Source organism: Callionymus lyra, chromosome 2 (genome assembly GCF_982586985.1).
Source record: "Callionymus lyra chromosome 2, fCalLyr1.hap1.1, whole genome shotgun sequence".
Lineage (NCBI taxonomy): Eukaryota > Metazoa > Chordata > Actinopteri > Syngnathiformes > Callionymidae > Callionymus > Callionymus lyra.
Window position 1 is genome coordinate 40,911,862 of NC_141819.1, and position 22,572 is coordinate 40,934,433.

Genomic DNA, 22,572 nt, shown 5'->3' on the forward strand with positions numbered 1-22,572 from the left:
CATCTCTGCCGCCTGAAGACAAATACTTCTTTCACCCTTACAGTAAAATGGCAATGTTTTAACCTGTATTAACCACCCCCACTTAATAAAATAAAATAAATTGAATAGGGATAATATCCATCATTTTAGTACCTTTCAGTATTTGTATGACAAAAAATCCACCTTAATTTCTTCAGTTTTCTTTAGGCTGTTTTGCTAATACTTTTTTTTTTTTTTTTTGTACCTGTACATATATATTTTTAGTAGTCTAAAGTAGTAGTCTAAAGTTTAGACACCAAAACGTCTTCCAAACCAAGGTTACACAAACATGTTTCCTCAGTGATGTTGAAAGAATATATTTCCTTCCTATCTCTTATCAGGCCGATCCAAAAACACAGGAAACGTGGGAAAAGTGACGCAGAGCTCGTCTGTGTTACTCTTCCTTAAGGTCCAGGTGTCTTTTTATTCTGGAAGGAAAAGCTTTTTAAACAGTTTCAAAACGTCTGTTGGAAAGTCACGCTGAGTGTTTGTCATCTGAGGAAATAAGAACTCATTGTTGAATGTGGAAACAACTGTTTTATTTACAGTCACACAGGCAACATCAACTCAAGTTTTTCAATTGTAACACTAGGGGCCTTGGGATAAATAAATATAGAGCATTTTTTTAAAGATACAAATTGAAATAATATTTCTATATTTCAAAGACATCTCTGTTTCGGACGAAACATATATTTATTGGAAATGTGGACCAATGAATGAGCCAAAGCAGCCTTCTCTTAATAAAGCAACCGTGAATCCATGAATCGAGTTCCACTAAATCTGCAAATCCACACACACAGAAAAATACAGCATACTATGTTTTTAAATGAACGTACCACATCTTCATTTGGTAAGATAAATATCTATAAAAAGCATTGTTACAATTTTTATATTTACAAAAAGACACAACAGTCAGGCCGTTGAGTGCTAGTAGCCTAAAGCTCTTAAATATTCAGACGTGGCACCTTTTAAGATATTTATAATTTTTTTTACTGCACACACTCTCTCTCTCGCACACACACTAACATACATCCAACACACACACACATTCAAGACACTTCTTGTGCTCCATTAACTAAATCCGTCGTTGGAACATGTGAACTGAAATGGCCCGGACTCCTGCAGACAACACGCTGATGAAAGCTTTTGTCTCGCTCTTTTTGTTGGAGGAAACATCTGAATATTAGGGACTGGTGGGAAAAGCAGCTACTGGCAAGGAACAATGAGATGACCAACTCACTGACTCAGTTAGCGTCGACCCTCTGAACACGCAGTCTCGATGACCTGATGATTTCGGATGAGTGACCATGGAATTACTTTAGTCTGCATAATGGCAGTTTATGTTAGCTTAACCATGACTTGATCAGTATTCAAATAATTCCACAACCACTGCCAGCTGGAAATAACACAATAAATGCTTCTGAGTTCAAGAAAGAAGAAAACATTAAATAAACCCCTTAAATGGCAGTACCTCTCTGATGCTTGTAAACAAATGTCATACACTGTATGTAGTTTGGAGGGAAACCGTAGAAACATACGCAGATATTTACAGGAAAACTCGCCCTCATTCCAGCTGGCGAAAAGAAAATCAGCAAACCGGTTTGAACACAGATCTAGAGAACAATTGGTTTGTAAATTTAAAAAAGTTTACAGTCAAATGCACTTCACGCTAATGTACCTTGCATAAAGCATAATTCAGAAGAAATCAAAACATTTGTCCATTACCATGTTTCAGGACCAAACATGCAGCACTTCTGGGCAGTTTTTTCTTTTTTTTTTAGCAAACTATGTTGTTTTTCAATTTAAAATTGGCCCCTTTTTTGTTTTTCCTTCATATAAACATTTTGAGGAGCTGATGGTCGTAATACTGGCGATGAAAAGTTTAAAATAAAGCTACATGTCTTGCTGTAGGGAACAATTTGAAGTTAAAGAGCCTTGGTTGCTGAATCAACCACCCCCCCATAAAAACAATGCAATAATCACTGTCGTAAAAGCACGAAAGAAAGTTTCGAAAACACAAAACTTCTTTGGAATGTCCATTTCAAAATGATAAATAAATTGGAAGTTTAAAGGAGGATTAACCAAAGCAATAAAAGTTCATTCCACTCTGGTCCCGTGGCAGCTCTTTGCTGTTCGTACACAGTGTCAGACTCCCCTGACTGAGTGTCAATATAGTCATTCAAACAGCAAAAAAAACAACTTCCTTTTTGTTCTTCCGCGTGAAAAATGGCAGTGGTTACGTGTCTGTGAATGCCTCTGGGACAGTTTCAGGGTGATGGTGACCACCAGGGTGGTTATCAGCAGAAGCATTAGAGGCACTTCATGACACTGCCTTGTAGGCTGAGTAGGTCCTTACACCCTTTCGGCTTGGGAAGAGTCTCCTTCCAGGAAAACTTCATGCTGTATGAGTAACGGCTGAGTGGACGTGTTGTTGTCAATGGAGTTGACAAGCTCAAAACTCTGCTCTTCCCGTCCTCTGGATATCACCGGAAGTTTGGAGCTGAAGTTCAGATAAATCTGGAAATAAAATAAACATGGTGGTGATTAAAGGTGGAAAAGATAAATAGACAAATATCTTATTTTTATTTGCTCTTGCGTTATGGAGGTCGCCTCTTATGCTGTATTTTGACCTATAATCCATCACAGTCAAACTGACCTTGCCAAGCTAATGAGTATCAGAACTGTCATACCTCTTTAAGGCCTCAAGAAAATGGTGTTAAACAAGGCAATCCAAATATTTTATTAGAAATCTGGTTTCTGTTGTGTTTCCAAAAACTATTTCATCCAACCAATGGCCAAAGAAAATAAAAGAACAAAGAAATATGAAAGCTATTAGTTGTTTTCCTTGCTGTTAAACCATAAAAAAAAACATTTAGTTTGCCCATGAAGTCTTTTACGATCTAATGAACACTCTGAAACTCTAATTGTATTGTCTATTTTACTTTTTGATGGCAAAAAGTGTTTTTACCGTTGTGTCTGTCTGTCAATTAGAAATAAAAACTGACAGATAAACCTGAAATTAAAAACAGCAACAAAAAAACAAAAGTTATATTAGTGCTTTTGACCTATACTTGTTTTTTTCTGGATTTGGTTTTGTGAAGTTTCAGGAAATTGGTATTATTTTTTAAAGAAACTAACAGAAAACACATACATAAAAAAAAAAAAATGTTGACCTGGGCAGAGATTCCGAATTAAGAATGCTTGAGATCCAAAACCAAGACCACCTTATTGAGTGTCACTTTTTCTATAATTATTTATGATTTTAAATAGCTCATCCGTGATTTGATTTTAAGACTTAAAAGTGCTTTCGTTTCAAATACAAACCGAAAGATGTTGAGTGAAACTAAGACTTCAAATTTGCAGCAAAAAGGATGAGAGGGATTAACCAATCTCGTGAGGCCGTGAACACTGATCCATATGAAGTCAACCCTGCGTGCCAAAGTGAGCGTGCTCAACATGCACATGGAGTGTAATACCCAGGACCAGTGACTCCTCCTAGACCAGGTTGGAGTCACTAAGCCTGCTTTGCTACATATGGTGCCAGAGTTTGGAAGGCAGATGGAATCAGTGAAGCTAATAAATGACTACCCTGAAGGATTTCCTTGTGTCTAAGTGACCCGAGAACAGTTTATAGCCGACAGATGTCTGACTTCCATAAAGACATGCAAGAGGTAAGTTGTTAAAAAAGCACTCCAAAAACGAGCAACGTCTTTATCAAAAAGCGAATCTAAAACTGTCCAAAATCACATCAAGTAAGAAATGCCAGAAAGGATACAATTGTTTTTTTTATCCCTAAATACTATTAGTGAAGTAGTTTCCCCCAAAAAATGGATACAATTTTAGAAAATAATTGTTTAACTGCCATACAAGGTTCACCTCCAACCAAGTGGTGGTGCTCCAATCTGGTGTGAGACTTGTTTAGCAAATAGCTTTTCTGCAAACAAAACAAATTCAGCCTGTCTCAGATCGGATTCAAAGCAGGTAAATATAATGGGGGTCTCAATTAAATGGGCCAAAATAACAGATCTGAGAGCCATATAACCCTTTACCTAATCAGGAAGTATTCCCTCTCTGTATGTGACACTTGGGTTGGAAAATTACAACTTCAGTGTTTTTTACTGGGTGGCATGAGAATCCCAAACTCTTTCCCCCGAAACTACTTGTGTTTCATTGCTTCCATATTGTTGCATTTCGGTATGTTGCACAAAATAGCGCCTCCTCATTGTAAATCATTTGCTTTAATCAAAACTTATGTTAAAGAAGTGCATTGATATTGGCTGACATTATCGTGGAGGGTGGTTCCTTTTTTTTCTAAATGAAGATAGGATGAAAAACAAAATGACCTACGTTATTCAAACTCAAGTATTGTAACAAAAACAACTTGCTTGGTATAAAACACCTGAAGTAAACCCATCACAGTTTATGACCCTTTTTACCTTATACATTCAATAATGTTTCCTCTACAATTACTTTTCAAGTTGTGGGAGTAAATAGGTTCCATTGAAAGTCCCGCTCTCTCAAAAGAGGGAATGATCAGAACCTGTGTGTCAGACTCTCCAATATTTGGCTGATAGAATTTTTGTAAATCCTCCAATTGTTTCAATGCATTTCGGCACTTGTAGTATTTAGGTAGGTCATGAAAAGTAGATATGATAAAAATTATATCACTGGCTATTTAAGACTAAATCACATGCCACATGTTGCCTTTAGCTCTCAACATTTCTGATGTATTAGAGAGGGAGTAATGTCAATATCTCCAGTATAGTCAGGAGACCCCCTGAGGGATCAATAAAGTTCTACCTACCTACCTATAAACTCTCAACACTGCCAATGAAATATGAATAAATTGAACTTCAAAGGTCTCGTCAAAATATGTTAACTTGAGGTCGTGTCTGGTGCTGAAACCTTTACTGTTGACATTATGTAAAGAGCATTTATAATGGCAGCAAAGCTGGTAGGATTGACGCTGATAAATATCCCAATCTTATTGGCAGTCTTGCGATTGTGAAACCAAACTCTTTGCACATCAAGGCTCCATTTGCAACACCCATGGGGACCCCAAAGCTTTGTTGCCCAAGCTGATGAAAGGTCTTCAACCTACATGCTTAGTGGCTTCTGACAGTTGGTGTTCAATTCTTTCCACAATCTTTCGGAACGGGGGTCTCTGGTAAGGGTCCGCTTCCCAGCAGGACATCATAATCTGATACCTGTGAGAAAGAACATGTGTCTGTTTACTAACACTGATAACAAACAGGTGGGATTGTAGAGATTCACTTCGCACAAATTTCTAATAATTTTAACAGGATTTTCTCTTCTTCGCGGACTCACATTTCGCTTGGTGCAAAATCTGGAGCTTCAAGCCGGTATCCTTCCTTGATGAGTTTGTAGAACCTGGCGTCTACAGGCATCCCCGGGTAGGGACTGTTTCCTAAAAACAACAAAGAGGTTGAATATCAAGACACAAATAAACCCAAGCAATCATTTATGTATCTAATGAAACGTACCAAGTGAGAAGACCTCCCACAGAAGAATGCCGTAGGACCATACATCGCTCTCAAATGTATAGACACACTCAAAAATGCTCTCTGGAGACATCCACTTCACTGGCAGTCGGGCCTGCAAGAGATCACAGGGAAATCTTCACTCATAGCAAAGTGTTTCTATGCTCACAGAGCTTTGTTCCCCAGCGGGATGACAACTGATAATTATCGATATGATTGTATTTCCAGCCTCAGGCTTAAAACTGTGTTTTCTCAATGCTGCTGCAGTGTGAATGTTCAGGAACCAATCAAACATGAGTGAGGCCAGAGTGAAGACAAGACGAATCTGAGAAATTAACCATTTCACTTTTACCAATACAAGTCAGATTAACAATCATAGTGTATTCCCGGTGAGCATAAGATTCCTCTTCAACTTGAAGCTTGTGGTTTTAATATTGTCAGCTTGAAGAAAATGTCAATATTTGTCTCGCTTCTTTAGCGTGATCCTGAAGGAGACGAATCTGAAACTCTATCTTGTAATTTATAAGACAACTTTTACCCTGCAGTCATACCCCACCTTAACTGAACAGCAATGTGCTCGGGGAAAATCCAGGAACGTTTGCTTGTTTTTGGTCCAATTTCAACAGCAATATTCTGACGTTCACATCAGTGGAGAGATGTGAAATATTTTACTACACATTCCTACCAAAGTGTGTTAGATTTGATGATTCAATGTCGTGCAATCTTGCAGTAACAAACCACTGAACTACCAAGTATTATTTCCTGATTAAATTTTTACATAGCAGGCTTAGTTTGACAGCCAAGTGCTTTTGCAGTCGACACATAACAGAGGTGTAATTATGTGAAGACAAACACCATGATGATGTTTCTGCAGAGGCTGGGAACCTTCAACTTTTGATAGATGTTCTTAACAGTCTAAACAAGCAAGCCTCCTTTCATCAGACTTTCTTTAGCCACGCCCTTAGAGCTGCACCGTGTTGATTTGCTACTGACAGGTTATTCCCAGGTAATAAAATACCTGTTAGTATCAGGTGTGATTAAAGTTGGATTTTTCACTTGTTATTTTGATACATGGTCTTAGTCACAAGTGTTAATCTAAAGTTGGTTTATTTCCAGAATACCAATTTCCCGTTTGATATTTTTTGCTTCTGTTTTTTCTTTGTCGATGACTGGCACATATTTAGAGTATTTACGAAAGTGTGTACATCATAAACATCTGCATACATTCATGGTGGTTCTTACACCCATAAAAACTATCAAGGAACCCTAATGAATCATGCGGGTGGTTGGATTTAAGACACATGGCTGGTCCTGCTTACAGTTGGATATAAAATCCAATCCTTGAGGCAACAGCTTTAGATGGACATGTTGTTCCTTTGCCACGTTGTTAGAAATGAACCCAAGTTTGCATTATATTTGCACACTTACGTTGCCCTTGACAACATAGTTGGAATCGGTGGTGATGTCCCGCGCCAGACCAAAGTCGCATATCTTTGCCACTCGTCCCTGAGTTAGAAGGATGTTCCTGGCGGCGAGATCTCTGTGTATGCACTGTGGAGGAAATCACATCATCTATATTGAATACCTGAGGAAGCATGTTATATGCATGAGCAGTCAATAAGAAACTTCAGCTGTAAATGAGGAGCTTTTTTTCCAAACAGGATCGGTGCCGAATTTCAACATTTGTGCCTGTAACACGCAACCTCTGACACTGATATGTGAGCGCACCAGCCACTGTATCCTGAACTCCACAAGTGATCCATTTTTAACAAGCTTGCTCCGACATGCATTTCTTATCCTCTCACTACCAGTGGAAACATGACATGTGTTGTTGAGAGCGAGCAGTCGTGAAGAAATCATCTTTTGAAAAAACTATCGATTTGGAATCTCACATTTTTTGATGCCAAGAACTCCATGCCTTTGGCCACTTGGTAGGAAAAGCTGAGTAGATCTTCGGTGTCCAGAGAAAGACCGTCTTCTATGAACTCGTTTTCGGTGTCTTCTTCGGCGTGAGAGCCACCTGAAATCCAAAGTACTTCTTTATTTAACAGGTTTCAGGAGGTATTTTGAGGAGAGATGAATGGCTGGCTTGCCTTTGTGTAGCGAGCGTCTTGTCTCAGCGGAAGATGTGAATGGACGGATGCCAGCAGCAGAAGGCCTCATAGCCATGTAGTCCTGCAAGCTGTCGCTGTGAGGAGGAAATGGAGCAGTCTCAGTACGAGTGTGTTATATCCTGGAGCTGCAGCTTTACCACATAATGACAGAATGTAATAGATCATCTCAATAAGTTTTACGACCTAATTGCTTAAAAGCAAAGTTATATGAGACGTGTTACAACACTGCACGTATTTATGTTTTTAAGAAGGAATGAAATATGCGCTGACCGGGCTGCTTCTCTCTGAAGCATGACGTTGTGGTAATAGCACTCGTCCTCAAGTTTAGAGGAGATGAAAGACTCCCGCTTCCGCCGAAGGAAGTTGAGAAGATCTCCAAAGCAGCAGAACTCTGTAATCACTAGAGTCGGTCCTGCAGACCCACACAAACATCATGATTAAGATCTCCTGAAAATGTGACAGCAGCCACCAGAGGCTTATTAGTCAACAGTACCAATTCGCTCTTTGTAGTATATTCTACTTATACAACATCTAACTATTGGTACGAACAGTAAATAAGGCGTTAATAGTTAATTTACAGTATATCTTTTAAAAAGTTGAATAGGTTCATTTTGAGCACAATATCAGTTTTTGTTCATGTTTGTACGATTACTGGGGAAAACTTGAATGATTGAAGGAAGAAATTGGAAAATTTGAAAACATAACATAATAATTAAATATATATAATATTTTAAATAAAAATGCAAAGGCAATGTAATTCAGTATGGAATATCTCATTGTTTCTTTCAAATGCTGGCATAAACTTAAAAGGTTGAAAGCTTAACTTTTCTGCCGATTGCGACACATTCCGAAAAATGACGCGGAAGGTACCAAGGAAGGTCCACATTAATTGTCGACTTCCCTCTACATTAATGATTACTTTTTTTTGTTCGTCTATAAGCTTATGAGGTAAACCCCTGAAAACAATCTAAGCTTACAAAGCTTTTATTTCTTACCTCCGACTGTGCAGGCTCCCAGGAGGTTGACGATATTCATGTGGTTTCCCAAATAACTGAGGACTTTTAGCTCGGACATCAGCGCCTCCTTTTCCGTGCAGTGAGCAGTTGCTGTGGGATTAAGAGTGAGAAAGACGTGTTTACAGGACAAATATTTTGATATGTCATGCAGTGAGAAGGTCAGCCAGGTATGTACAATATATAATACGTTTTCTAAAAGGAAGAAAAAGAAAGTATTGCCGAAAAGTCTTCTAATTATTCACAGACTCTTCAATTGGGTATTATATGAGCTTCACACAAGTGGTTTGGTAAGTCAAGAAGGTGTCCTTAGTTCCTGCAGCTCTGACACTTGTGTGACACTTCAGTGCACATGTACTCACTTATGTGCAGAAACAGCACTTCAAATAGGACAGATGTTCTTGATAATCACATAATTGCATTATTTGGTAACACTGTCTACCACGGCCCCGTTTGTAACGCATCACAGACACATGATTGGGCCATTAGAATGGATTTAGAAGTTTTTATAGAAGACTTTGAGGAAGGTGGGAACACTCTTTTAATTACAATGTAATTACAAATACCATAATATATTAGTAGCGATTCTGCTCTAGTAATAGCATAGTTCAATGTAAACAATTGGTTGCATATTCCTAAAAGATGTTCAAATGAAAGTAATACAGTTTTATCTGTAATTAAAATGTAATTACATGACAGTGTTGCTACTTTACTTAACATCCACCACTATATTCATATCGTCTGTTAGAACCAATTAAAAGTTCTGGACCAGCAGGAGATGTGATAGACAGTAACAGTAGTACAGGTGGTGAGAGCATAGGCTTGACTTTATCTATAACTTTAACAATGATCAGAAAAGCACCTTACTTGTAGTCCTTCCTTTAACACCGAAGTGAAGAAAGAAAGAAAAGTATTTCCTTGTAATGCTAGTGCCAAGTGTCAAGTGTTACATTTCGAAATAACAGCGTCAGGGAAAATATGCACATAACAAATGACAAACGAAATGACACCTTTTGCACCTCCTGACTTACATTTGAGCATTTTTACTGCCACGGTCATGACTGAGTCGGCTTTGGACAGTCCGTACGCCGTGGCTTCTACCACTTTCCCGAACGCACCAGATCCCAGCGTCTTCCCTGCAGACAAGCAGACACACAAAGCCGTTATTCCCCACCCTGTTTCCTTTAGTCCAACTGGCCTCATGCCAGTGCGAGGACAAACACCAGCTCTTGCCCACGGGTGTGTGTAGACACCAGGACAGTCCGGATCCTGTTTAAGGAGGTTTACAACGGCACCCGGACTACTGTATGTTTGCAGTGAGGGAGGGCCATTACAGTAGAGTATAAACTGATTAGTCGACCATGACCAGGGTTTTGGAAAAGCTCTGTCACTACACAATAATAACAGAGTCTGTGGATCAGCAGAGGAGCCATGATGTCATTCCAAACGTATTGTCAGGCTCCATTTAAAAGACTTGTTTTGCCACAAGGCTTTATTACGCTACACACTCCTCTGCTATGACTACAATAGGACATGATGTCTTTGGATTCAAAATGATCTTGAGCTAACTCACCAAATCGCAAGTTGTTTCTGGGAAACTCCCACTGGTGATCATATGGTAGCTGTGTGGGGTCAATGTACACATAGTTGTTTCCGTGGATACCCTCGATGACTTTCCACTGAATCTGGTACTTTGGCTTCTGTAAAACAGGTTGCACTTTTTGGTTATTGGGACTGAAATGCCATGTCAAAGGGCGTGTCGTTCAGCGCCCGACGTTCATACCTGCAGGTACTTGTAGAAGAGTATGAAAAGGACGAGACAGAGGACGCACGTCGCCGAGACGGAGCCGATGAGCAACGGGGTGAACAAGTCGTGTGGAACAATTTTCTCTGTAACAAAAGAATTGACTGTTGGTATACTAGAGAAAAAATGTGGACATAATCTTGGCCTGGGTAAAAAAATAAATAATTGAAAATGTCAGTATGAGATATTTTAACGGTTAGAAATATAGCATTTTTTACTTTAAAATATGATGGTATTTACAACATTTTGTCGCTCCGAACCCTTGCCATTTCCATCCAGACACCATCATTAATCAACTCTCAGTTTATTGACAGTTGCCTACAGCTGTGTTTCATAAATTATTTGTGTTCATCCCAAAAGAATGTTTTTGTTTTGATGAGCCCTGAGCAGCTGTACGTGTGCAACTGATTTATCCAGGAAGTGATGTCAAAGCATCTACAAGAAGGATGTACAAGCGTTTTGTCATCGGAGGAACACTGCGGTTTAACAAGGACAATAAAACGTAACAGACAGTATGAAACCCTAAATCAATGAGAATGTTTTATTTTTAATAATAGCCAAGTAGAGCGAGCAAACATGACCTAAGGGTAATATTAAATGTATCCAGCTGCTTAAATTAAATAAGTCTTATATAACAAGGAAAAATATTTCAATTTCCAGATGAGTTACTACATTTTTTGTTCACCAAAGTATCTGTTTAAACCACAAAACGACTAGTGTGTGAAAGAAAGATACCACTTGTCGTTAATCTCTGCAATTTTCCAACTGTTAAACTACCGTGATTTGTTAAAAACAAAAACAAGAGTGGCTCCAGTGGAGCTTTTCTGATGCAGCAGAATTGCACTACACTCTATATTTGGTTGAAAAAAAAGAAAAACTAGAAATATATATATATGAATATTTTTTTTATTATTATTGGTGATACGTTGCTCTATCAGTAATAGAGTATACTCTGAGAGGGAGATTAGAAAATCATGTGGTTTTTTTTGTTTTGTTTTTTTTGTTGAAAAAGCCATTTTAATTCAGCCATTGTAAATCCTGGTTTGCAGAGCACCAAGGTTAGCACAACCACAATGCAATTTAATGGTGCTTTAGTTATCCGTTAACTTCAGCTGCCTTATGTACCTTGTTGTGTTTGACTCCAGGTTGAAGGGAAATTGAAATTGAGCAGGATTCAGAAAAGCTTTCTAGACATTAGCCAGTCATCAATCCTCACTAAAACATTTGTGACAGTTGGAGTTCAAGTGTTTTATCACGCACACCAGACATAGTGAATAGTGCGCCTCCGTTTCCATCTGTAAAATGGAAATATAAATCTTGGCTCCTGCTTCATGTTCTGAACTGGCCCAAGAAATGTTGTGATTGTGTTTGCACGTCTTTCAGAAAACAGGCAACAAAGTAGGATCTGCCTTCAGCTATGATCCAAAACAACTATAAAACTGAAGTCAGGGTTTGGCTTGGTTGCTGCTTTTAAGGTCATTGAGCTTCCTTTTCCAAGAAATACAAGAATCCAAGAAAACAGGAATTTTACCTAATCATTTTCCATCTATTTTTGTTCAAATAAACGTCACAGTGTGTATAAACAACAGACCATCATCTGTTCATTGTTAGAAAAGTACATAGTTAATGTGCCTTCTCTGGTGAACGAGTGTTTCCTGGTGACTTTAATGGCACACTCCGTTGTAAAGAATGCACAGATGAGTGATCATCTTCAATCAATGTTCTGTTGTTGTGGGACCGGCGGTGTAGTTGTATTGTTTTGTTCGGAGTACAGTGGGGTGTAATAAGCTCTTTAGCGATAAGAAGCTTTCTCTCCACTTCAAATCGTAGAATGCAGAGTCTGCAGGAACTAATCCCAGTTAAACCTGTCAATCGTATCTAAATAGCTGTGTATACTGGCCGCTGCTCACTGACACCTACGAGCCTCCCACAGACCCACAACACCATCTAATCATGAGGACTCCCACTGTGCCAGGCACTCGGCGCCTCCGCCTGGTCTGCTTGGAGACAAGACAATGGGCATGAGCTCGCAAAGGCCCGTCCTGCCATAAAGCCCGCCTACATACCTGCTGTAGCCCCCAGAGTGCTTCACAAACCTGACCTGAAGCTTTCCTGGTTGTGACTTTGAGATCTCACGGCAGATGGGCGAGCGGTTACGGCTCTGCAGATTTGCAGAGTTTTAAGTCAACAGTAGACAAAAACTCTATCCCAACTGGACTGTGTCACCTAATCATAGCAGGAGAATCACACTATTGTTTACCTAACAGATTAGCAGGGGAGAGCCACATGTTACTGTTAATCCACACGCGAATTGTGTCTGGTAAATATTTAGAGTTAACGATTATTTTTCTGGTGAAGGTTACAGCGGACCACAAGGTTTAAGAAAATCCAACTTGGGAATTGGTAAATTTGAAAGGGTGGTTTATTCGAGTCAATCATCTAGTTAAAGAGGTTTAACGTGATCATCTGCTAACACTGGTTAGAAACAAACGTTAATCATAACAGTCCAGGGAATCTAATACAGAATCCAGATATAAATAGATAGATGTACGTGGAGCCGAGCTAACGCAGGTGCAAATCACCAGGTTTGATTTTGCTCCAATTCCGTGATGGGGCCCAATGGAGACCAACATTGCGAAGCTCTCAGAGTCGAGAGTAGAGCGTGCTTTCTTAAAAAGCAACTAATGTGTTGATTTTAGTGTATCTTAAATAGACCTCTATTTTAATCATCAGTATGTGTCTGTTAGTACAAAACTCTCTTTTCAATGAAACATCAGAAAATGTACTTAAGCCCCGCCAACTAAAAATGTTTTTTAAACTGTTGTTTACAATAACCGATAATGCTGTGATAGATCAAGCATTAAGGTTTGTCACTGCACGTCATCAATCCTGGAAGTCTCCAGCTCCAAGGGACTCCTTGTATAAACAAAGGAGGTTGTGATTACAGCTGGCTGGAGGAGGAGTGAGGACCATAAATGCGTCATAATGGTCTTCACTCTCATAAACTCTCATTCGCTGAGATTTCAGACGAGGGAGAACTTTATAAAGTAATGATTTCAAAACATGGTCATGATGAGGGACTTACTGCATCTTGGAGAGAAAGACTTCAACATTTGAAACATGTGAGAAAGTCAAGAAATTTGGGTTTTCATATTAGTTGCCAGCTTTTAGTTGGTCGGACTGAATGAAAAAACAACCCACTGGACTTCATTTCAACTGCTTCTGCAATATTGGTATATATGTGCAATATTCATAGATATGTGCATTATACTATTTATGTATTTAGATGTTATACTTACTGTGTCGTGCATATAGTGATCTATATTGTAGACATTATTCTTTCTTACAAGGGTTGATCTTTCAAAGCTGTTAAGTGATTTAATCTTACCGTTTCATACTTATTAAATAACTTTACTTAAAACTACTTGAACTGTTGATCCTGAGAGCCCCTTGCAAGAAATTAAACATTTGTCTGCTACTTAGGCACAAATGGCAAATAAGAAACCTGAAACCTTTTTACCATAAATGGGAAAAGAATGTTTGTGATGTGATATATATACGCGTGACAAAGGGGCTGCTGTCTTATGACATGCTTCCATGTGTGTGTGTGCTTGTGTGTGTGCAAGAGAAAGATCTTACCACTGATGGAGAAGAGTGTGTAGGCCTGCTCCCCCTCCACTGTTGCCACACACTCCAGAGTGTTAAATCGGCCTTTGCTGATGTTTACTCGACTCTCCACCTCTGTTTTGCCAAACTTCGGGCTGAATAGCGTGACAGTGATGATGTTGTTCTCCTCCTGGGTGGCGTTTACCTGTTGGGAGCACCTGGGGAAGGAATATTATGGTCATTGTGGGATAAATACCTGTGGCTAGATCACAAAGCTTTTCTATAGCAGGGGGCAGGTAAGTCGCACTTGCTGAAAGACACACATTCTTTTCCAGTGAACCACAGCAAGGTGCAGATGAAGTCGATGACTAGAAGAAGTTATTCAATATGACCTGCCTCCATATAAGCGGGGTCAAAGGTCCACTCAGGTCGGTCTCAACACCTTTGTTTACGTGCCTTGACCTGATGAGTGTTAAGTGGATTGTTGTGTCATTTTGAATGGATCACGTTCGGATAATCACAAATGATTTATAGGCTGTGACTACCAAACGCCTATTGACACGCTGTACGCTCTGCTGCATCAGAGCTCCACCGACGGCGGTCAAATACAACATTCCACCGTCATCATCATAACAGTCTTTAGTCAGCTAGCAGTCAGTTAGATCCCAAAGAACTCATGATTTGTTCCGCCGAAAAGAGTCGCTTTCTTCTGATATATTAGGTCAGGATGTGTTCTTACTTTAAAGGACCTTAACAATGTTATCAGGCTATGTTGCCAAGATGAGCTCTAACGGAGCAATTTGATTGACAACTGTCAACTTGACAAGCGCAGAGATTTAATTGAATGCATGAAGTAAAGCAACAATGAATTTTCCCAATGATCAATAAAGTGTTATACATTGGTCCATAGATCCATTCATCTATCCATCCATCCATCCATCCATCCAGAATTTTTCAAAGTATTTCATTAGCTGTCTTACCGGACATATGGCTGCTCACAGTAGAACCACGTAATTTGGGGGGCAGGAAACCCCTCAGCCACACAGCGCACCTGTCCATCCAACGGACCCTCATGGGACACAATTGCCGGTTTACCTATACATCATTTGAAGAAAGATACAAATCAAAATGAAAGTCTCTTTTGATAAAGATGTGTCCTTCTTAAACTTACTCATGACAAAGATGGTGAAGGAGTGGTTAAATTTTGCATCACCGTTTGATGCCTGAAATGTGTAAACTCCACCCTCTGATACTTTGAGTCGCACCAGCTTCAGCTCACTGATGTACCTGAACACAGCAATTGATCAATTTTAATCCCAATGTTTAAAGCTGCATATAGACCTTTTTTACTTCCAAAAAATGTCAAAATGCATATCTTATTTAAGAAAAGAAAATTGAAAACATGTTTTAAATGTGTGAAGTTGATGACCCTACAGCAGTTATTTCAATGAGCTACAAAAATAAACAGTACAAAAGTGACCCGTGGGTTTTCAAAGACAACTCAGCCAGTGTTCGAGTTTGTTTCAGCCGTGACCTGTTTTGGTACACTTGTAGTAACAAGTGTGTTTTCATCTCAGTTTCACTCAGTTCCAGTAGATTAAAGGCAATACTGGTTCCAATATGCTGAGTCAGGTTGTGAAAACTGTCCACTCAGTCAGGAAAACGGTGGCTGTGATCGAAAATGTATGAAGTGAACGCCTTCTATGAAACCAAATTATTGAAAATACATGTTTGATAAAAGCTTGTGAAGACCTGTTGACAGATTGAAATGAGTCTGATCTCATCTCAGATGTTGCTTTTCAGTTAAACCAGCCTTTTAACTGATGTTGCGTCATGATGTAGCAATACAAGATGACACTCATGCCCCAGGTCCACTTCCCATTTAATTTAACTTAAGTACCTTTTATCCGCACTTTCGTTTTTTTTGGGCGTGACTTGCTGGAAAATTCCACAAAGTTAAGAGACTTTCTCAATGTCCCATTAAATACCACAAATCCAGCAAAGCTATTTTCCCTTATTGAATTGATTCTTTGTCCAAAGGTCATCAAATGAGACCCTCTTTGGAAATAGTTAGGGCCCTCAAAGTGTTGATGTTGACCATGTAAATTTATGAAAACACAGCACTTGAACCTTTAAGGTCACATTCTTCTCTGGCTCTAATCATATTTGGCAGCTGAATGTAAGGAACGTGCCAAAACACTTTATTTTTACAATTAGAGTCAGAACCATGTGTTTTGAAGACATTTCACAGTTTTACTGACTGTGAAATTGATATATGTTCCGGGATTTATGGTTTCACGATACTAAAAAAGCCAGAGGCTCTTCGAGTTTTCTGCAAGCGGTGCAGCTGTTGTGTCACAATGTCCACTGATCTGAAACCATCTCTGAAGGAACTGTTACATTCCTCTGACAGAAGATAATGAACATTTCCACCAGCGTGGCATGAAGCTCTGCTCTTCGTGCATTTGTGTTATACCTGTATGGGTGAGTGTGTGTCGTGATGACGTGGTCACTCGTGTTCTTCAGCTCACGTCCCATGAAGCGCCAGGAGAATAGCTCCAGTTTTGGGTAAGCCTCCATTTCGATGCTGAGCACCAAACTCTCTCCTGAACGTACTTGGATGGTTTTGTTTATTGCAGGAGCTGAATGGATGAATCCCTTTTCTACAAGAAAACACAAAACTTCAACATAAATATTGTCACTTAAAACACCTAAAACAACAGAAATAATCAGAGTTCAGCTTGATCCTTGTGAGTTGCTGGAATATGAGGTATTTGTTTGAATATATTTTTGGTTCAGGGGTGTTTGAAACAGGGGTCTCAACTGGTTTTCTTTCAGTTTCATTTTAAAGCTTTATAAATAATAACATTTGACTTTATGATCTTTACTCCTTAACCATCTAAAACAGAGATATGCTTGTACTACATTTATATTTTCTAGTGCCGCCAGCAAAAGAAAAACTTTTTGGATTTTTGTATTCAAACTACTCAATCTTATCTTTTATATCATATCAACTAGCAGAAAAAAATCCTTAATCTACACATTGCCAGAGTTACGATTTGGCTTTTTTTTTGTATAATCTGGCTACTTCTTTTATTTCTGGTTTTCATGGAAATCATGTATTGCTTCCATCTTTGGCGAGTCAACCTCACGCTGTGTCACCATCATTTTACCTGTTAAAAGTTCAATCTGTATAACCGTGTTTTGTGGACCAACCAAGCATCAAATGGTACATTTGTACTTCTTAGAGGGTAATATTTCATTCATTAGTGGCTTTACCACTTGTTGATGTTTTGAATCAATTAGCATCTATATTTATTTTCAAGAGTTCGACTCGGAACGTAACAAATCTCATCACATACTCACCATAAACGTCCAGCCACACCGACTGTTTGCTGACCCCCCTTTCGTTCTCTGCTTCACATGTGTATCTCCCAGCATCTTGCGACTTGACTGCAGAGATTTGCAACGTGGCGCTGCGTGCATGATTGAAATCCTCGGCCAGGATACGAGATGCACCATCAACCTTCGCTGGTTGCTGTGGATACCAGACGGCACCCTGTCAACGCCCAGAGATCTCTAGAGATTAACCCTGTCTGCGTGTCTATGCTTGCAATGCACACAGATGTACAGAAATGGACACACAAATGTCATGTGCAGACAGCCATCTTACATGGCGGGGGAACTGTTATCATGCTGGGTTAACATTTTCATCAGACATTTGATCGTCTCCTAGATGTTTACAATGTCCTTCATGCAAAGGAAAAGTGGTTATTTTGTTTTTTTTATCAGATTGTTTTTAATATTTTCTTTCACGTTTTAGGTCAGTCTGTTTTCTGAGATCAAAAATTGAGCTGATTTTAAGTTAATAGTTGTTACTTAAATTGTCCTTTCTATCTTTAAAGCAGAGAACCACCTGTTTATTCATAGGCTTCGCTTTTTCATTTGAGCATATTCATGCACAATATCCACATAGAACAGTTCAAAGGACAAGCAGAATTGTCTCACCGAGCCAGGCGGAGTGACCCACATGAGCCTTATGTCTCCATTGACGTTCGTGGTGTTACAGGTGAGAGAGAGATTCTCATTAACCCTCAAAATCACTCTTTTGGGAGCCTGCATGTCGATTAAAGGAGGAGCTACAGGCACTGCAAGCAGAACAGGGATGATCTCAGCATGTCTCTTGATAAAAGATCTGTGAACACATTACCTGGTTTGACTGTGAGAATGTAGTTGTGTGATCTGACTCTCTGCTTCCCGAGCGTTCCTGTGCACACATAGCAGCCCTCGTAAGCCTTGTGTGTATTGTAGATAGTGATGCCTTGCTCCAGGCTGGCAGAATACTGCAAACCGGAGGCCAGAGCGCCACTAGAGCAGGTTTCCAGGTGCAGGTCAGCCAAACTCGGATCTGTTGCTAGGCAGGAGATGGAAGCATCATCTCCCTCACGAGTGAGGACGTTGAAAACCATCGATTTTCTGAAGGGATTTTCAGGATCTGCCAAAAAACAATGCAATTGCACATCAAAGGTTGTTTGTGTGCGGCAGGGAGGCGTCGCTCAGCTTGACAAAACCTTTTACACTAGGAATATTTCCAGTTTACAAACAAGGAAGTTCAGTAAGTGACAGTGTTAAAAACATATATTAATAAATGCAAACTTTCATTTAAAAATCTGGGAATCAAACTACCTTTCACAAAGACGTAGATAGATTGGGTCTCCCCTGAATCCCCCTCCAGGCAGCTGTATCGACCCATGTGAATCGGTTTAGCTTTGGTGACATGCAGCGTGGACATCCCGTCCACCTTCTTCTCGCCACGGACTCTCAGGCCGTCCTCTCGCTGCCACTGCATTTCCTTCTCGCCCTGACAGACCAAGGTGAACGGTCCATTGAGCGGGACGACCAAGTCAGGCCCAGATGGGGTGATAGTGGGCTTGCCATATCCTGTCATAAAAGAGGGGGAGGTTTATAAAACAAATTTCTCTCCAAACTTCTACCTCAGGTACATTCATGAATGCCTCAATGGAAAGTAATGAGGTGGTTTAAGTTACACTGTAATGAGATTTGGAGTAGATAACCACACCCCCCACCTTTGGTCCCAGGGGGCGTCAACATTTACAACTGCTGAAACATTGTAGCAATTAGGATTAAGAGTGCAATCCTTTAGCCATATATAAACAACAGGATTTTCCCACCAGTAAACTTCAAACCATAGGACTATTTCATTAAGTCAAATTGTATGTAATACCTAATTACCACTTATGTTTAAATGGTGGCAAAATACCTCAAATACAGATGAATGGAATTTCAGATGTTTTTTTATTTTTTTCATGTAAATGCAGCCACAGCATTAGCTCTCTTCTGCTACTGTTTGATGTGTTGGTGAGGCTTCATGAAGCAGCTGATGCGGTATCACAATACAGTGTCTGCAATTTCAAGGCCAATAGATGTCACTCTTTTACAATATTTGGCTCTGATCTACCCTTGAACAAAACCTGGCATTATATCCAAACAGAGAGTGTCATCTAGTGGCCTTTTTGAATTGAAGATCCTGTATCATGAAACCTCATCGACTGTTTCATGAAGCCTCATCAACACATTACTAGTTTACACAATACAACTATTTTCCAAATGCTTCAAATGTATCACATTTAACAGATAGAATAAATGTAGGGCAATAATAGTGTGTAACACAATACCAATATAGGTGTTAATTAGGTTGTAAGTGGTTTGTTTTGTAAAGTTTTTTCTCCCTTCTGAGTCTCTGTGTGTGTTGTAGTCTGGCAGAGTCACCTTAGTGGTGCCTTTGTGTTAAAAAACAACAGCCTTGTGAGCCGTGTCAAAAGTTATGGAGACATTAGGGGTTGGTTATCTAGAGTTTTAATCTGTTGCACCAACTGAAAGCAGGTGTGAAGAGTAAATGTTTGCTGTTATCTTGCAAGAAAAAAAAAACAACATAACTGAAGAAAATGATGGCGAGGATGAGAAACGATAACATGGAACAGCAACAGGTCTATTGACAGACGTGGCAGCGGGCCACGCCAAACATACGCACGAGCCATAGTGCATAACACTATTTCAACTGTTATATGCAAATGTCTTCCAGAATACGCCCTCTGACTTCTTTAGAAGACGCAAATCTCTCGCCCGAGGACAGTCAGTGTTCATGGAGCAAAGTTTAAAGTCACAAATGCGACTTTTGTCAGAACCTGAATACGTCTCAATATCTATGCGTCACTCTCACCTGAAATACAGTGGGTTACACATTATGATCAGTCACAGAGAGATGTGTAGGGCTTGAACCGAGGACCTTTGTAGGATTTAACCCTTCAGTTCCTTGAAGAATTAAAGCATAGTATTCCTCATGGTGGCCACATGATCGAGCAAAAAGAGTTACCCATAAAAGTCTTGCTCCATTCATCATCCAAACGCAGCTGACACTTTTGATTGCATCGCGCCCATTTTTCTCACAAGAGCCGGGACGGACTTCAAAAGAGATATTAAAATGTGTTTGTTATTCGACACATTAATTGTCAATCAGTGTCAGTTGAGAGGATCCCATGCGTGATAAAAACAGGTTCCTTGATCCTTATTGGTTAAACAAATAAACTGTGGGCTTTTGCTTTATTATTGTGAAGAAATAAAAAAAGGGAAACAAGAGATGAACCTTCTTACTGTTTACATGAAAACAGTTTTGAAATTTTCCAACAGAGGAGATTGCTTTTTGAATTCATTAACCATTTATGGTGTGATGATGTTTTTTATAAACTGTTTTATGTAGACAGTTAAATAAACAAAATATTCATGAAAAGGTATTATCTTTTCACACTTTGAAGTTGAGGGGATAGAGTTGTGTGTGCTTAAAATATATTTATTAAATTATTCCGTTAAACAAAACTCAGTCTAAAACAAAATGAAATAAATCTGTCTTTCAATTGTAAGCATGATGAGGCAATATGCAGCTGGCTCGGGTGCCAAACATAGCGCTCAAGGCAAACTTCATGTGGTGCCATGTTGCGTCACCTGACAGGTAAGCCTGAGCTCACTGACGGAAGTATCAGACTGTAAAACTACCTCCTGCCACAACATAGACGCCCAGGTTTCCGAGTGGGGAGGGAAGGAAGGGTCTAGGACTGCGATGAAGCCCGGCTGATCCCACCCAAATCTCCAGGAATGATGGGTAACTCCCCTGGGTTTTTCATTAGGGCCCAAAAGGAATTCTTGATATTTAGCCACGATAATAAAAGACGGGTTCTCTCGTCTGTGTCAGTAAGACTTGATAATGTGTTTATCACAGAGCTCTGCAGCTGCATTACGAAGATGAAGCCAATTCATAATCATCCCAATATGCCTTTAAGAATCTACCCATGAGATAAAACAACAAGTTGTCTGGCGTGAAACGCAAGAAAATGTAGCTAAAGAAACTTTAATGAACAATATAAAACAAATGGAAGAACAGGTTTCTAACACATGTGAGCCGTGACCCTAATCGACTGCAGCATAATAAGGTTGAGCAGTCATGACAAAACAATAACATAATCAAACAGCTTTGTAGCAGAGAATTCATGATAAACTGCTATGACAGAATTAGGGGGTCTGGGGATTCAGTGTTCCAGCACAAGTACATTTTGAAATTTGAAGTGAGTTTAAATATTTTCTCATGCAGATTTGCCTCTTAAATTATTAAACTGCCATAACATTAGCCAAAAAAAACGTCTTAATTCTTAACTTTAGAAACTTTTTATTGATTGTAAAATATCTTTTATTGGACTTGATGAGCTTGAAAATGGTGCCACAAGTGTTTGATTACATCTGATCCCAGCGCCACTGTTTCCAGAATAAATGATCAATTATGAAAGAGCGTCTCTGGTTCCCACACCATCACTCCAAGTATCCACTTTCCTCAGTCTTTTCTCATCACACGGTTCTGAGTAAACTTCCAAGAGGAATAATAAAAAAAAACTCATTGGGAAACACACTCAACTGGTGCGTAATTACGCAGTGACTGCAGTCGAAGCTTCCAAAGTGCTCGGCAACAAGTTGCAGTCGCAGCCCGACTTACCCGGGTGGAAGGTCAGCAGGAGACAAACAGACACCAGTAGATTCCAGCGATATTCCATTGTGACTATTCCATGGGTCCCGCTGTGAAGGTGAGCCGAGGGGCCGGGCGGGCGCTGGAGGTTCTCGCGTGTCGCTGTCAGTAGTGAACTGGAGTTTCGTCTGTGGACTCTGGCGGAGACACAGCGACTAGCTTTTAAAGGCACAGATGCTCGGGAGAGTTTCCAGTGGCAGCAGCAGCGATCGGCCGCCAGTAAACATGTTTGGAAGAGAGAGGAGGAGGAGAGAGAGGGAGAGAGAGAGAGAGAGAGGGAGAGAGAGAGAGAGGGAGAGAGAGAGAGAGCGAAGATGCAGCCCAAGCCAATGTGTGTGTGTGTGTGGGTGTGTGTGTGTGTGTGTGTGTGTGTGTGTTCGACTCCAGCCTCGACACCACGTCAAACGCAGGCAGCGCAGCCTCTTAC

At 39.8% G+C, this 22,572-nt stretch overlaps 1 protein-coding gene across 2 annotated transcripts; it reads right to left on the reverse strand.

The window, feature by feature from the left end:
• Window positions 1-532: 532 nt before the first annotated feature.
• kita (KIT proto-oncogene, receptor tyrosine kinase a) lies at window positions 533-22,364 on the reverse strand. Of its 2 annotated transcripts, none has more exons than XM_087785256.1 (21): window positions 22,116-22,364; window positions 18,743-18,997; window positions 18,267-18,551; window positions 18,065-18,204; window positions 17,423-17,615; window positions 16,533-16,719; window positions 15,228-15,343; window positions 15,037-15,151; window positions 14,090-14,274; window positions 10,430-10,536; window positions 10,220-10,346; window positions 9,678-9,782; window positions 8,629-8,739; window positions 7,904-8,045; window positions 7,613-7,707; window positions 7,412-7,539; window positions 6,948-7,070; window positions 5,523-5,634; window positions 5,347-5,446; window positions 5,120-5,225; window positions 533-2,535 (listed from the first exon to the last, which is right to left on the reverse strand). In XM_087785256.1, exons 1-21 carry the CDS (start codon window positions 22,171-22,173, stop codon window positions 2,371-2,373), a joined length of 2,955 nt encoding a protein of 984 aa, XP_087641382.1. In that variant the 5' UTR covers window positions 22,174-22,364; the 3' UTR covers window positions 533-2,370. The 2 variants fall into 2 exon arrangements, with proteins under 2 accessions (XP_087641382.1, XP_087641383.1); XM_087785257.1 differs by having other exon boundaries at window positions 17,423-17,594; window positions 22,116-22,363.
• Window positions 22,365-22,572: the final 208 nt, after the last annotated feature.

What these genes read in the sequence shown, in the direction of transcription:
- kita (XM_087785256.1), bottom strand. Translation starts at nt 22,173, where the DNA reads ATGGAATATCGCTGGAATCTACTGGTGTCTGTTTGTCTCCTGCTGACC. An exon ending in GGGAGCCTGCACAGTCGGAG is followed by an intron (nt 8,046 to 8,628) that starts GTAAGAAATAAA and finishes GTGGGTCTGCAG; the next exon opens with GACCGACTCTAGTGATTACA. An exon ending in CTTCAGAGAGAAGCAGCCCG is followed by an intron (nt 7,708 to 7,903) that starts GTCAGCGCATAT and finishes TCCTCCTCACAG; the next exon opens with CGACAGCTTGCAGGACTACA.